The 15117-nt window shown below is 53.1% G+C and overlaps 6 protein-coding genes across 6 annotated transcripts; 4 read left to right on the top strand and 2 right to left on the bottom strand.

Moving 5' to 3' along the window:
* Positions 1–1387: 1387 nt before the first annotated feature.
* On the top strand, positions 1388–2540 carry Z517_08101 (uncharacterized protein; the record flags this gene model as incomplete). Its single annotated transcript, XM_013426621.1, has 3 exons — positions 1388–1465; positions 1700–1763; positions 1903–2540. 3 exons carry the CDS (start codon positions 1388–1390, stop codon positions 2538–2540), a joined length of 780 nt encoding a protein of 259 aa, XP_013282075.1.
* A 1178-nt stretch (positions 2541–3718) lies between these two features.
* Z517_08100 (uncharacterized protein) lies at positions 3719–4603 on the top strand (the record flags this gene model as incomplete). Its single annotated transcript, XM_013426620.1, has 2 exons — positions 3719–3820; positions 3875–4603. 2 exons carry the CDS (start codon positions 3719–3721, stop codon positions 4601–4603), a joined length of 831 nt encoding a protein of 276 aa, XP_013282074.1.
* An 821-nt stretch (positions 4604–5424) lies between these two features.
* On the top strand, positions 5425–7386 carry Z517_08099 (uncharacterized protein; the record flags this gene model as incomplete). The annotated part of the gene is made up of 1 exon (XM_013426619.1): positions 5425–7386. The coding sequence occupies one exon, from the start codon at positions 5425–5427 to the stop codon at positions 7384–7386; it is 1962 nt and encodes a 653-aa protein (XP_013282073.1).
* A 1271-nt stretch (positions 7387–8657) lies between these two features.
* Z517_08098 (uncharacterized protein) lies at positions 8658–9884 on the top strand (the record flags this gene model as incomplete). The annotated part of the gene is made up of 1 exon (XM_013426618.1): positions 8658–9884. The coding sequence occupies one exon, from the start codon at positions 8658–8660 to the stop codon at positions 9882–9884; it is 1227 nt and encodes a 408-aa protein (XP_013282072.1).
* Positions 9885–10594: 710 nt separating this feature from the next.
* Z517_08097 (uncharacterized protein) lies at positions 10595–11074 on the bottom strand (the record flags this gene model as incomplete). Its single annotated transcript, XM_013426617.1, has 1 exon — positions 10595–11074. The coding sequence occupies one exon, from the start codon at positions 11072–11074 to the stop codon at positions 10595–10597; it is 480 nt and encodes a 159-aa protein (XP_013282071.1).
* A 1744-nt stretch (positions 11075–12818) lies between these two features.
* Z517_08096 (uncharacterized protein) lies at positions 12819–14336 on the bottom strand (the record flags this gene model as incomplete). The annotated part of the gene is made up of 1 exon (XM_013426616.1): positions 12819–14336. One exon carries the CDS (start codon positions 14334–14336, stop codon positions 12819–12821), a length of 1518 nt encoding a protein of 505 aa, XP_013282070.1.
* Positions 14337–15117: the final 781 nt, after the last annotated feature.

Below are 15117 nucleotides of genomic sequence, written 5' to 3'. Positions count from 1 at the left end.
CTAAGCCTCCTCCAAAATAACATCTGACGAATCCGCAATCCCATCAATCCGTCTCAAAATCGGGCCCCCAAGGGGCTTCTGGCAACATTCGCCAAATACATTCGATTTCTCTGCCGGCCGACACAGACACTCACTGTCCACGCATGAGCGACCAACAAGAGGGATGGGTATGCCTAGAGTTTCACATCACCACACCAATCCCCCTTTTGGGCGCTCCGACCGAGCAACTTGTTTCTCACACTTTTAATCCCCCATGTGCTTTTGGAACAACCGACTACCCTGTACAAGTACTGTCTCAAAAAGATTTGAGCGTTCTCGGCGACACTTTCTTACCCTTGCATGTACGGCGCTGGGAACATTTGCTTTCTTTCGGGGACTCGACCAGCACGACCATTTCCTGTACAACCAATATTTGATGTATCAAAAAAGTGCTTTTTCTCTCGGCGTTTCACTATAGATGGAGGCTGGGATATGGAGGCGGACGGCCAAAGGATGAGGAACATTGCGGTATAGATTATATGACTCAGGTCACTATTTTGGGAGTTTCGTCATGGGTCTGGAGGTAGAGGGTATGATACCGCAGCGTCGGTCATGCCAATTGCAAAAGGTTTCTGCCTGGATACCATGTGGTTAACAAGATGAGATGGCCTATTCAAATGACACGAACAGGCTCTTTTGATTCCTGTGGGGAGTCATCAACCAGAGGCCACGGTCAACATGTGGCTTCCTTTATCTCTCACACTGAAAGAAATTGAAATAATGTTTTGTCAATATTGGTCAAAGGCTCTGTCCCTCGTAACTTGTCTGGTTTCCTGGGTTGCTGCCCATCATAGGCCGACGCAAAGGAATCAATGCTGGTTCGTCGCACGAGGCTTCAACACTCAGGGGTTGCCCCGAGGATGCTCTTTTGGAGAACTTTAGTGTGCAGGCAGAAGGGAAAACTGATTTCGAGGCAAAAGATGCAGTTGCCGCAGGTGTAGTTATATCGTGCCGTAGGTGTACGGTGGATCGTAGCGACGGAAACCGTAACGGGCACCTGGCTTGCTGGGAACTCGGCATCATCCGCATCGTCAGTCTACAATCCACTACCAGTACTGTGATCAATCCACTTCCTAATCATCATCCTCTCTCCAAACCCGCCCTCATCCCTGGCAGATTCTCTACCCTCGAATCGTTTCTTATTCAACTTCCAGAACGACCCTCTAAACGAGAGACATTCAAGGATCATCCGAACTTGTCCACTTCCGCAGCGAATTCATCTCCAACCTGACCACCTCAGTACTAAACTCGAGCTTCTCCTACCAAGACTATACGCTTCGTTACTGGCAAAGGGATCTCCACATCCCCAGGCACAATCTGCAACTGAAAGAAGTTTGGAAGGACTAGCATGGCCGACTCATCTTCAGCTCCCAAGCCCTCGAGCAGCGTCAAACTTGTGCTGTTGGGAGAAGCCGCCGTCGGAAAGGTGGGTTGCGCATGGCCCATCACCCTTCCTTCCCTGGCTTTCAATAGTTCCCTGCCATGTCACGTTGAAGACAACCCTGGAAGAAGTGGCTGTGGTTGTACGGTCGAGATCACTATACCTTATCCCCACGTCAATTAAAAAGGACATACACACGATTGGAGCAGATGGGGGATATCATTCGACTTCTTTCGAGAAGATGCAAAAATAAAGGATCGTCGCTGACAGCCTGAACAGTCATCTCTAGTCCTGCGCTTTGTCAATAATGATTTCCAAGAGAACAAGGAACCCACCATTGGCGGTATGTCTACGTCCTGTCAACGTCGCATTCTGTGCTGGACTGCAGGCCCTTTTATTGTCCTTTCGGAACCGCTCTCCTCCAGCCCCTTTCCCCAGAATGATGCGATCTCTTCTGAGGTCATCAAGCTGACATTCCCTAGCGGCGTTCCTTACCCAAAAGATCTCCCTTCCCAACCGAATCATCAAGTTCGAGATATGGGATACCGCAGGCCAAGAACGCTTTGCCTCTCTCGCCCCCATGTACTACCGCAACGCGCAAGCTGCGCTCGTCGTGTATGACCTGACAAAACCAACCTCGCTCGTGAAAGCCAAGCACTGGGTTGCGGAATTGCAGAGACAAGCTTCACCAGGAATCGTCATCGCCCTTGTGGGCAACAAACTAGATCTGTGTGCCGAATCGTCCGGTGACGGCGCGGATCCTTCTCAAGAGTCGTCCTCCGCAGCAGGGGACGAAGGCGACGCCAATATCTCTGAACAGGCCGAAGCTGAACCCTCTGAAACCGGGGATGCAAGGAAAATCTCTACACGAGAAGCCAAGTCATATGCAGAGGAGGAAAGCCTGCTATTCTTCGAAACGTCGGCAAAGACCGGTACGAACGTCGCGGAGGTGTTCTCAGCAATTGCGAACGCCATCCCTGAGACATCGTTGAAGGGGGCCCGAGGAGCCGCTGGTGGTGGAACACAGGCAGCGTTGTCGGGTGCAGCTCAACGTGCGGAGGAAGCGAGGGTGAACCTGGCAGACAGGGGAAAGCAGCAGAAGGACAATTGTGCTTGTTGATCTGACTGACCAAGAAGGCTAAGAGTCTGCCCCGGATGGTTGAGTTCTAGTGGCAGTCATTTACACGGACGCGCCTGTGCTTGAGTCTGAGGATGAGCTTGGTTAGTTACCCTAGCCGAGGAATAGCACGGGTCTCAGTTGAAATGGTGGCGAACAGAAGCAGACGCGCGGGTACCAGACATAATCCAGAACGCCGTACTCGCCTTATGCTGAGGGACAAGGAACGCAGGTATTCGAATTGGGTTGTTGGTTGGAACGGCGACAGATGTGGCGTCTGGTGGCGAAGAGCGAAGTATTCATCTGCGGATTGCACTTGTACAAGACTTTGGACAACCCTCACAAAAGACCTAATCATCTTACAATTAAGTATCGTTACAAGTCTATCTCGTTCTGTCTTGAAACACGGTCTGATATCCTTGTCTTTCCACGCTCGTAGCTGGCATTGTGAATAAGTTAATCACCATAGAAGAACCGACAGCTGCGCCACAAATATACAACTCGGCGAGCGATGTTCTCTGGACTCATAATGCAATGACAAGGACTATTTCGATAGCGACGGCAAGCGGATGCTCGTTCCACTGATGCCGAATCTCTGGTATCCTCTTTTTGCCCACTGAGTCCAGGCAGCTTCGTCATTACCACCAGTCAAGTATGCCCGTACGTCAACATGCTCTTCTCGGCGGAGCCAGTGTTGACATAACATAAGTCCGGATACCTGTTTCGCCATGGGTCCCACAACTCACAGTCGGAATCTGGCGTCGAGTTCGTTCCCGGTTGATATGGGGTCAGCTCTACCGAGTACTCGGGTCACTGCTAATCGTATTCCACTTGAAGAGGGCGCTACGGAATTCCGAAACATCGGATTCTTGTTCCCCACAGTAAGCAGACACCAACTTTGTTTGAAGCCCTTAGTATCCTTACAAAAGTAGAAGTGTATGTAGATACTCAATACTGCACTGTTCAACTCTCGCGGGAGGAAGTTGAGCCCCCCGCGCCTTGACGCGAAAGTGGAGAAACACCTTTGATTTGAACTTGTGTCACGATGACATCAGAGCTTTGGGGCTTCTCTGGAAAGACAAGATTCTCTTCAAGCTGCACATCTAACTCTGTCTGCAGTCATACGAAGATCAAAGTCTCTACATTCATTTCCCCTCGTGCAGCTTGAATCTGGTGCCAGAATGGCTGATCGGGTGAAGCAAGTTGCTGCCGAAGAGGCAGACCACGTTCGAAAGATGACCCGCGAGGCAGTGAAGTCGCGGGCCTACCTCTATCCCATCAAGGTAAGGAAGACTTTCCTCCCGCAGCCAGGATCGCACTGTTCTGACGGTGAACAGGGTATTTTCTACTTTCTCTCTCATAAAGATTTGTGGAAACCATTGACTTCCAAACTGGGTCCGACGATCACGCTGAGTATCGGGGTGACCACGTTCATGTTCCTCGTGGCGTACGTGCCTCAAGCAGCCGTCATGGCGTTCACTTCTGGGCCTGTCGCCGCGATTACAGCGGCCTTACTTACTCTCAGCGAGAGTTCAACCCTCATCAACCTCCTCTCGAGAACCTTTTTGATCGAAGAGGCGTTGATCGACACCTTTGACGGCACCCTCCTTTCTCGAGATTGCACCAATCTAGTTGAGGAAGGCAGGCAAATAAAAGCTGGAGGGGATAACATTGCCAGACTGGGAAAGCTGCTCAAGCGTCCATTCGCCAAATTCACACCCAATGCCATCATCCGATACCTCATCTACCTGCCACTCAACTTCATCCCAGTAGTTGGCACCCTTGTTTTCATAGTCCTTCAAGGCAAACGAGCAGGGCCAGCCGCGCATACACGATACTTTCAGCTCAAGGAGTGGAACAAGAGACAGAGCGAGATGCATATCGCGGAGCATCGCGGAGCATATACCGCATTTGGAGTGGCTGCTTTTTTGCTCGAGATGATCCCCTTTGCAAATCTTATCTTCGCATTCACAAATACTGTGGCAGCAGCTCTATGGGCTGCAGATATCGAGAAGAATGCCACCACAGCCCCAAATGTCCGGGAGCTGGCCAAGAAGGCCGAGTGATGACGACTTCGGGAACATTAGGGCTCAGACTTGTTATCGAGACAGCCTTGAACAGGGCTACACAAACCGTGAAGGCGCCCATGGACTGATAACGGAGCGACCGGTGACGGGGTAAGCAGAAGGCAACAAAGGTTGGAAGTGTATGAATTATTTCTGGAACACTTGTGAGGCGGTGGCAACCCCAATGACAGTTGAAACGACTACTCTTTCCATGGAATTGGGAGCTGTGTGCAACCATGGATCTGTCTCTGTCCATCCTCGGCAGAGGACAAGGGGTCATATGAAGCGAAGCACGCGGTAATAAGCCTGGAGGCTGATTTCGTCAAGTTCTTGGGAGTCGAGAAACTCACACCTTGAAATGAAAATGGCACATTCCGTGGTGAACATAAGGACAAACCAACATCCTCCCATCGTCACGTCAAAATGGCAGTCTGCTGTATCCATCTGGATTCACCTGGAATTGTTTACCCTTCACATTGCATGACCCAAAAATCTATACCATTTTTTCCCGATCTAAATTAACGCAGGCAAATTCTGCCGGACCTCGTTGTTTGTTGATCAGTCGTCGACCACCTAAACACCGCGCTCTGGTTTTCACTTCCTGCCTTCTTGTCACCCCCAAAAACAACATTCATTACTGAACAGCATCTACTCTTACTACATCCCAGAAATAAGCCTTGTCGTCAACACCGTCACTCTCTATCGTCAGACTGGAACCGGCTGGCTCGGTCATCACGCGTCATTCATCGGCAAGCAGGTGAGAGCCACGAGAGTCGTCGGCAAGAGACGTTGGTACTGATCAAAGGAACATAGATTGCGTCATGCGCTCCTTCTCCTTCTCGTCCAGCTTGATGCTGCTGATCTATCTTTTCCTCTCTCTTCTTTATCCTTCCGCAGCCTATCCTCACAGCTTCCATGAATTGCATCCGGGTTTCGTAGGTCGAGATGGGCTAGCTCGGACCACCAAATATCCTATCCCTTACAAAGCCAGAGTCAGCTCTGTCTATGCAAACTCAGCCACTCCTTGCTCCGGCGCTCATTGCGCCGTTGCTACCCCTCTCCCTGGAAGTCTACCTTGTAACGCTGTGAAGGGCTCGACTATTGTCAATGCTGCTCCCGATGGCGCCAAATACACACTGATCTGTGATGTGGACTTTCCTGCTCAAAACATCTACCCCTTTGTTCTGGCTGGTTCTTTCGAAGAATGTTTGGCACAGTGCGAAGCCTACAACAAGAAAAATCTTAGCGATACCCATTGCGCTGGGTTTGTCTTTGCACCAGACCGCGTTGACGACGCAGATGACTGCTATCTAAAGTCATCCTTGGATAACCCGAGCTCAGCAACAATTCATCTGGTCGGTGCGACAGTCATCCCTTTAGCTCCAGGCTGCTCTTCGCCAACTGCGTCCCCTTCTGTGCTGATGCCTCGTTCCAGCCAGGGGGACTCTACGCCTTCGCTTCGTGTAGGAGACTTCAGATTGCTCGGTAGCTCCACAAACAAGCCTACGACACAGTATGTGAGCCATGTGCCCGCAAGCCCACAGAAGCTTGCGAGCAACCTCCTGGTCCCAGGGATCAACACCGACCTCATCACACAATACCCAATAGCAGATGACACAGGGTCCTGGACCTCCGACCACGTGCACACCAACGCAAAATTGGCAGACATGAAGGTCGTACCCCATATGTCTCGTGATGGTGGGAAAGGGGGGACGATCAACGGGACCCATCTTTTCATCTTTTGCGACACTGCCAATTTCCAGATCGATCAAACCTCAGGCAGCAGCCAGATGGTCGGATTTGTGTCAAGCTCAGTCGCCACAGATGACGGAATGAAGGCCCTTTATGGCGGGCCACTCGATCTCGTGGACAATGTTGGCGAATGGCAGGATGACGTTGGCAGAATGCGAGGGTTTGCTCCCATGACGACCGGAGAAGAATCCTTCAACATTGATCTGTCCGGGAATGGGTATCGATATGCAGTATGGCCTGAATCTTCCCTGATCCCGCTCAACGCAAGCCATGCTTTGCTTTACCCAGCACTGGTGTATGATGTTGTGGATATGAACACACAGGCGGCAGTCTTTAATGACGTTGGCAACTCTATTCTTTTGGTCTCAGTCGATCCAACTTATGGGCCGTCTGCCGACCGTGTTGTTCGACAGCTCTACAACCAAGGCCAAGTCTCCTTTGGGACTTTGGGAGGGATGCGTTCCTGGGGGCCCTCTGGGTCTGGCGGCAATGATGGCCACATTTACCTCTTTGGAAAAGGCGACAATGGCGTCCTTGTGGCGAGAACCGTTCCAACTGGATACACCGACTTGTCGACCTACGAATACTGGAACGGTGGCTCCTGGGTCAAAGATGTACCCTCGTCCAACTCGACGGCTGTTATGCTCGATGTCTTGGTTCAAGATCTAGACGTCATTTATGTCCCTGCCATGCGGGGTTTTCTCATGGTTTACCTCAACACTCTGGCTGACAATACTTTCTATTACCGCTATTTCGACCTCGACCTGAATGGGGAGGACAAGGATCTCGACATGGAAAACATTGTGAATGCCAAGTGGTCTGATGAGCAAGTCCTGGCCAAGATCGATGCTCCTGCCCAGGGTTATATCTACGCTGGTGGTGTGCATGCGGGATACTTTGGTGCCGAAGACGTGTCCAACGGAGGGTGGAAGATGCTGATTACTTGGACGGAGCATACCGGCAAGGACGCCGCATCCCCAGAATCGGGCTATGCACATAAATCGGCCTACGTCCAGCTCAGTCTTGGTTGAAACTACATCCCAAGCATCGACGGCATCTGTGAGCCTCAACTCAACTGAGCGGAGTGACTCGAGAGCATGGACTGATACGCCTGGTTATGAAATATGATGTGCGCGACCACTGCGGTTCACCACATTCACCACGGATACATTACCACCATTCGGCGTGATCTAATTTTGGAATACTCTTTATTCACTTGCGCCACTGAGATGTCGTTCGGCTGCGAAAGGAAGGCACATTATGAGAGCCTTTCCAGCGATTCATGATTGATGAGTTACGCCTTGTTCTGACGCTGGCCTGCCTGATGTACCGCAAATGCTAGGCGGATACGTAATGTCACGAGTAAATAGCTGCCCATGAGATGAAATCAATACATTGATTTTGGCCCATACTGCCCAATGCTTTTGCTGTACAAATGTTACAACGTAGTCAGTAGGTAAACACCCTCGTACTTTGGACAACTCGTACGTATGTACATCAAACCTTGTGTGAACTGCACCTGGAATGCCGGAAAATTGTTTTTGTCAGACGATAAGTATTCTCCATCCACATAATCCGATGGTTACTCGTCACCAATTTCCAATCACTCTTGCTTGCCATTCCTCCGAGTCGTTCTCGGTTCTGGCGAGCAAATGCCTGCCTTGGCCGCCTGGTCCACTGAGACATCTTGTTTTCCTGCCACCCTGACCTGCCTGCTTATTGTATCCGGCCGATCCTCGTCCTCTCTCTCATTCATCATCCCTGCAAGGGCCTTCCCCGCGCCGCCCAGCCACGCCAGGGACCACAATTTGCGGGACAGCTTTTCGTTCTCCTCCCCTGGTTTTTTTTGTTTGAGGGGTAAAGTAAGCATGGTGGGCGAGCGAACAGTGTCGCATCCAGCAAACGCAGAGCTATCATGCGGCCGTCCGCAAGATGCTGGTGGAATCCCGCCGAAGCACGGCATATCGTCAAGCGAGACGAGGGGGGGATGAACCAGAAAAAAACGAGGAATGACAATAAATAATCCTCTGGAGAAATATCCCAATCAACCTGCGTCTCTCTGCCAAATCTGGTCTTTCGGCCTTTTGTTCCTCCTCTATCTGACGCTACATCGGGAGGCCGCGGTCGAGAGCTTGCTTATTCAGAGATCCATATTTGGTTTCGTACGTAGGAGGCTTGTTTGATCAGGACTCTTGCACTCTCCGGGTGTACGGCGACGGACGGGTGCGAGACTGCAGATAGCAGAAAAGAACACCACAAACCCCAAGTCGAGATATTGCACCTCAACACGTCAAAATCCGCAATGGCTGGAGTCGCAAACGGTGCGTCCTCGACAGAGGCGGCACCTCCGCAGCTCCAAGATCCTGGCTCATACCCTCTGGCCGCACAGATTCCCCTGAAGGAATTCCAGCTACCAGACTTCCCTCCGCACGCTTCTCGTCTGAGAGAACTCACATTCACCGCCGACATCAAACTCGACGAGTACCAAACCATGGTGCAGACCCATAGCGACGCCATCGTAACTCAAGCACCACTGCCAGATCTGCCGAAATCTATTACCCATCTTACCTTTGAGCTCTTCGGACTAGGCTTCCCCGGCACGCCGCCCTTTCTGACTCGACTTGCCCGGTCATTGCCAAACGTTAGGAGTGTTACATTCTTCAGCTGCCTGATCGACGGGCTTGATGAGGCGTCCCGAAAGGATGCAGAAAAGTTTTTCGAGTGCCTGCCGAATCTGCAAGAACTGCATATCATTGATTCATTCGCAAGACCCGGGTTTTTCAAGAGCGTGGGTGCGATTCTCGAGGATCGTGCCAAGGGGAACGCTGGTGAGGGATTGAAGCTTGTCGAAGTCAGCTACACGTTCCGTGGACACGAAGACAGCGACTTCCTAGCCCGAGTGCAAGGAGAAGAGCTGCCAAACCTGATTGTCAAGGGTCTGGTGGGTGCCAGCTTTGACTTTGTCCCTGAACGGCAGGATCAGCTCGCTGAAGACGCTGAGGCGGCTGAAGGAGAAGCCGGGAAAGAGAAGAAGGCAGTCAACGAAGGGATTCTGCCGTTTGCCAGCGACGGGCGGGCACCTACCGCGGCGAGGAAGAGGTTCGAGAGTCTGAGCTCTGGAGGCCAGTTGAAGAGCTTGAAGATCCTGAATTTGGCCATGTGGTCGCTCCGTCCCGTCGAGGTGGGTGAGGTGGCCTATGCATGTGCGGGAGGCGAGGAACCTGGTCTGGTCGACATAACCGTCAGCGTTCTTCTCGAAGAAGGCTGGGCCAGTAAATTGGCCGAAGGTCTGCACTATAAAGGGGTATCTTCAGTCTTGGAGGGGATCGAGATTGTCGGAGTTCCCGACAAGGCCAAGGAGGAAGGGGAGGACTGGAAATCTGGTCTGGCCGTCGCGAGCTTGGCCGATGTCGAGAAGATTGCCGCCGGGTGTCCGAAGCTCGGGAAGTTTGGAATGAGCATCCTCAAGGTGAAGAGTGCGCCGAACGTGATATTCCTAAAGGAGGGAGGTTCCTGGGTGCAACGATAAGCGTCGGTGGACTCGAGGTGGGAACAGGTAGTTGGAAAAGCATGCTGTAGTCTGCAATGCGATGGTTGATATCCAACCCCCCCCCCTCCTCGGTGTGGCGATTCCAGACACAAAGGTATATACAACATCAGGAAGGGAGGAATTTAGCAGTATTCATGAATGCCACTTCATTCCAATTTCCACGATGGAGCCGTAGAGTCGTGGCTTGTTCATGCCCTAGACGCTGTGCTGGTGTGGTGGGTGATGAAGAAAAAGACAAACAGCTGGAGCATTGAAGAAGACTTAGGAACCAATCAAGTTTTGTTTGTCTGTCTGTCTATTTGCCAGAGTCTATCCGTTAACGCCAGGACCTTCCTGGCCTCGAGCACAGAACATCCGACGCCAACGCCAACGCCGACGCCAACGCTAGCGCCCTCGACGCCGAATATCGAATTCTTTTACTATCCCATCCTATCCGCTTCGGACACACTCCCCAAGTTTCAGACAGCGTCTCTCGCTCGTGCTCGTTTCCTAGCTCTGATAGCTCTGAGAGCTCTGGCCAGGTCCTACGCCAGTGTGTGTGTGTGTGTGCATTCCGCCAGTCCACTCTATGTCGTGGTGACAAAGGTCCCTGTGAAAGCCTCTCAATTGCCGTGTGTATCTTGACTCGGCCACAACCACCACAGCTGGCAACTCCGACAGAAGGATATGAGGCCGCAACGGGGAAAGACTCATGTCCGATCCCGACTGCTCGAGGACCCACTGCCCTTACTACCGACATAATGCTTGGATTGAGTCGATGTATGCGACGAAGAACCAGACCTCATCCCCGCGACCGAGGCCGAGACGCCCATCTCTGGTCTGGGGTCGTTCAACGACGTGGGATTCTGATCGACCGACGACGTGCTGGCGTATTCCGACCCGCAATTGCACGAGTAGTGGTCGGACTGGTTCCCGCAGTATGCACACTTTGGCATTTTGGAATGCTTGCGCGGATTTGGGGTGGTTGGATGTTGTCTGCTCGACGTCCTGTTCTTCTCGAGGATCTGCGTGGTCGAAGTATATTTACTCTCGCTGGGTTGTCTCTTTCCCGTGGGTTTCCTGACGGGCTTGGTACACGCGTTGTTGTTGTACGGGTGTGAGTATGAGGAGAAAGGGGAGAGATGGAATCCAGCGCCAGACGCGGATCGGCTTTTATACTGGTCGTCCATTCTTTTTTTATCACTGGTATTTGTTTTGCGATGTTGGCTTGTTTGGCAAGTGTCGATTGTTCGCTGCTGCTTCGAGGTGACAACGATCCTGATGGTCGAGGCAAATGCAAAGTGTGTCGTTCGTGACAAAAAGTGTACACACACCACAAGACAAGAACCGTGACAGCGAGGAAGGATCCTAGGACATGAACCCGCAGTGGCGATGACGATTTTATTATGGCGAGTGTGAAGTTCGACGGTGGAGGCGAGGTGAAAGAGTGTGAGTTCGATATATCAATCTATCCAGCAGCACTTTTTTTTTTTCTCAAACACACGAGATGTGCACCGTCCACCTGTTATACCAGCGGGTAATGACTGACTGATTGATTTGACGACTCGACGATCCGTACCCAGCGATAGCGGGAGCGAGAGTGAAGGCGGTGAAAATGTCAAACATCACGAAGTCAAAAGTCCACTCGGGACACTGCCTTTTTGTGTGGGAGAGGCGAAGATGCGGTTTGAGGATACACAACGACTCGACCATGGCGAGGGGAGGTGGGAGGCACCGTGTCACTGTCACTCTCAAACGTCGGGACGGGACCATTTCCTTGCCTGCGATCCCCTCTCCCCTCCCCTGGCCCTGTCAGGACGAGTTGTGGTCGGTCGGTTTCAGTATCTTCCCCCCCTCTCTCTCTCTGCTTCTCGAAAAATCCGCGAGCCGCTGCTGTGTCACCTTCGTGCCGAAGACGAATGACGAACGACAAACGACGAACGGCGTACGGCACGACCTGCCCCTGTTTGCTTGTCAAACAAATCCTCGTTCTCTAAGATGGTACCTCAGCTCTCTTTCCCCATACCTTGTACCCAGATACGTGAGGTATCCGGTGATGGGACCGTCAATCCAACCCAATTTGATCGATCTGGTCCTGTCCAACGACCAAAGGGTCCGTCAACCTAAACGATGGCATGGCGAATAGATCTCGGATCTCAATCACTCTCTGTGTGTGTGCGCACACGAGAGTGGCCCTTCCGTCCGCCCACCCGTCGATTGCTACCTAGGTAGTTGATGTGGTGCGGTGTAGGTACCACAATCGATTCGATTCGATTCGATTTCCAAACTCTCGGTACTTGTGTGCGTGTGTGACACATTTGAATCGCCTCTCGGGTATCGGTTCTCTGGGGACGACGCTCGCCAGCTGAAGTAAGATGTCCATTTGGAAGAAACTCTTGACGGTTGAGGCGAGGCGAGGGTTGGAATATCTTGTCAGAGTCGAGACCGTCGAAGTTGGTGCTGGGGCGGAGCGGCGAGCGGTTAATCTGTGCACACGCAGCTATCGGTCGAGCACAGCTATGTGTCCAGGTCTCGATGTTTTGGGACTACCTACCTATGTATGATTGGGAAATACGACATTGTGTGTGCTCTCCAGCCTTAGGATCACAGGAACTGAAGTGTGGAGTGGACTTTGACGATACCCAGCCAGTATCACCGCCGAGTGGCTCAGAGTGGCTCAGAGTGACGGGGCGGTGCGGACATTGGCGACTGGGAATGCCCTCAGGTATGTTGTGCCAAAGACATGTCGTGTCTGCCCTCGTCTGACTGACTGATGTGTCTCGCAAACGAAAGAAATTCCAATTTTCCCTTTCTCCATCCTATACACACCGCCTTGACACCGACCGCGGAACATCCAGCGAGTGGCTCCTCGGACAAAGGCGGTGCGTGAATGTGTGTGGGAGAGCAAGAGAAGGAAAAAAAGAGAAAACAGCTTCATACAACGATAGGACACCCAACCGCGCCCTCCAACAAGGTAATCAACTCTCTCACGTCGCCCAGCGTGTCCAACCCCAAAACACACTTTTCGATCCGTTCCCTTCGCTCCTCGTCGAGCAAGTCCCGCACGAGCATGCGCCATTTGGAGACAATATCCTCGTCGGTCGCCGGGGGCATGATGCCCTTGGGACCCTCGACCGTGGTCTCGACCGTTTCTTGGCTTGAAAACCGCACCGTCACCACGGTCCGCCACCCCTTGCGCCGGTCGCTGTCAAACTCTGGGTTGTGCGTCGGGGTGATTTTGGCCATGAGCGCGCGCAGCTGAGGGCGGTTGAGCCGGTCGGCGCCGAACTGCGCCATCAGCACCGTGCGGTCGACCAGCTGCGCCGCGGCCGCGTACTGGATCGACATCTGCGCGGCCGTCGGCGTCAGTGGCTTGTCCGGCGGGGCGGTCCAGCCGCCGTGCTCAAAGGCCGGCTTCGAGTGCTGCGTCGTGATGGCCTCGATCTTGTCCAGGTTGTCGGCCGCGAAGAGCGACTCGTGCTCCCGCTGCAGCTTCTCGATGCAGTCGATCGTCCCGTGCAGCGCCGCCATGGCCGCGTGCAGCTTGATCCGGATCCCCTGCAGTTCCCACCTCTCGCCGAGCCCGCTGACCAGCTCGTCAGGGAGGGACTTGGGCGTGAACTTGGTCACTCCTTCGGAGAACATGGATAAAAACCCGCCGTACGGCGTCTCGTAAACCTCCTGGATCCCCGTGTACCCTTCCTTGGCGAGCAGGGCGGCAAAGAGCCCGTTGCGCGACGCGAACCCGTGTTGCATGCGTTTCGCCATGGAGCCGAATTGCGCCGACATCAAGCCTCCCGCTTGTGTGCAGGCTATCCCCAGCGCGGACTCCACGTATCCAGGCGGCAAGCCCAGGAGGGAGGACACTGCCGCGGCAGACGCCGAGGGTCCTTGCACGGCGCCCGAGTGCCAGCCACGAGAGAGAAGGTCGGCGCCATGCAGGGCCAGTCCGACTCGAGGCCCGACTTCGCAGCCGACGATAAACGCCTTGAGGCAGTCCTGGCCCGAGAAGGTGCGCGAAGTGTCCGCCTCGACGGCGGCGAACAGTGCAGGGACGAGAATGGAGCACGAGTGCAACGGCGCCGTGGAGTGGTAGTCGTCGAGCTCGAAGCCCTGGATGAAGGTGCTGTTCAAGATACTCGCTGCGAGCGGGGACAATTTTTTGTTGATGCCACCCCAGCCGATGACGGTGCATTGGCCCTCGGGCTCCATGTTGAAGATGGCGCACGCCGCGATCTCGGACCACGGGAGGTGCGCGGCGACCAGGCCGCAGGCGATGCCATCCAGGATCAGGTACTTTGCGCGCCGCACCACGTCGTGGGGGATCGAGTCGATGGTGGTGTCGTGGATCCAAGTACACAGTCTGCCCGTGATGCTGGACGGGTTGCTCACGGCGGTAAGGTCGTGTGATGTCTCGTCCTGTTCTGCCGTCGCCTTTGAATGAGGAGACATGGTGCCTCGGGTATCTCTCCTGTGGCTGTATAATATGAATTTTGAACCGAGTTATCAAGTTGTCAATGAATTTCACAATGAACCTGGTCGTAGGCGTGGTCTTAGACCACCACTGCACTCATCCAAGGAAGATCCACAGAGACAAACCCTATGAATATATACTTCCCTACACGGTCTTCCACATCCCGATTCTTCATTCGACACTCACTTGCTCACTTACTCATTCACTCAGCCCGGCCTTGGCCTTGGTCCTTGTACTGGTCCTAAGCCCGAGCTTGGACCTGTACCTATGCGACAACGAGAACGAACATGGTGGTGCGACGTCAGATCCACCACGCCACCACGGTACCACGCACCATATACCACGGACATGCGTGAATGTAGCTGTTCTCCTGAAAACGGCCCGGTACCGGTGGTGAGAGGGACGATACAGTCAGTAGGGGGCCTGGCGTGTGAGTACGATGTATAGTTTGACTGAAAGGGGCAAAGAAGTGTCTCGTGCCGAAGCTGCGTCCGAGATAGGAGTTGGTGGTGGCCTTGATGCCGTTGAGAACAATGTCAAAGGACTGGAGTGTCAGGAGGTTGAGGGTGCGGGCCTACGGAGCGGAGGAATGATGTGCCGAGGCCGATTTTGGTCGACAAGTCCGATTCGGCATTCTATACTCCGAGATGGTGGTTACGACCGAATACCTTGTAATAATTGAATTAGATGAGGCCAACTTGGGCATGTAGATAGATATTCACTCCTATGAACCTCCCATCATACTCGGTACTGATCGGG

This window comes from Fonsecaea pedrosoi, assembly GCF_000835455.1.
Source record: "Fonsecaea pedrosoi CBS 271.37 unplaced genomic scaffold supercont1.5, whole genome shotgun sequence".
NCBI lineage: Eukaryota > Fungi > Ascomycota > Eurotiomycetes > Chaetothyriales > Herpotrichiellaceae > Fonsecaea > Fonsecaea pedrosoi.
The sequence above is the reverse complement of the archived record's forward strand: the minus strand, read 5'-3'. Positions and strand labels throughout refer to the sequence as shown.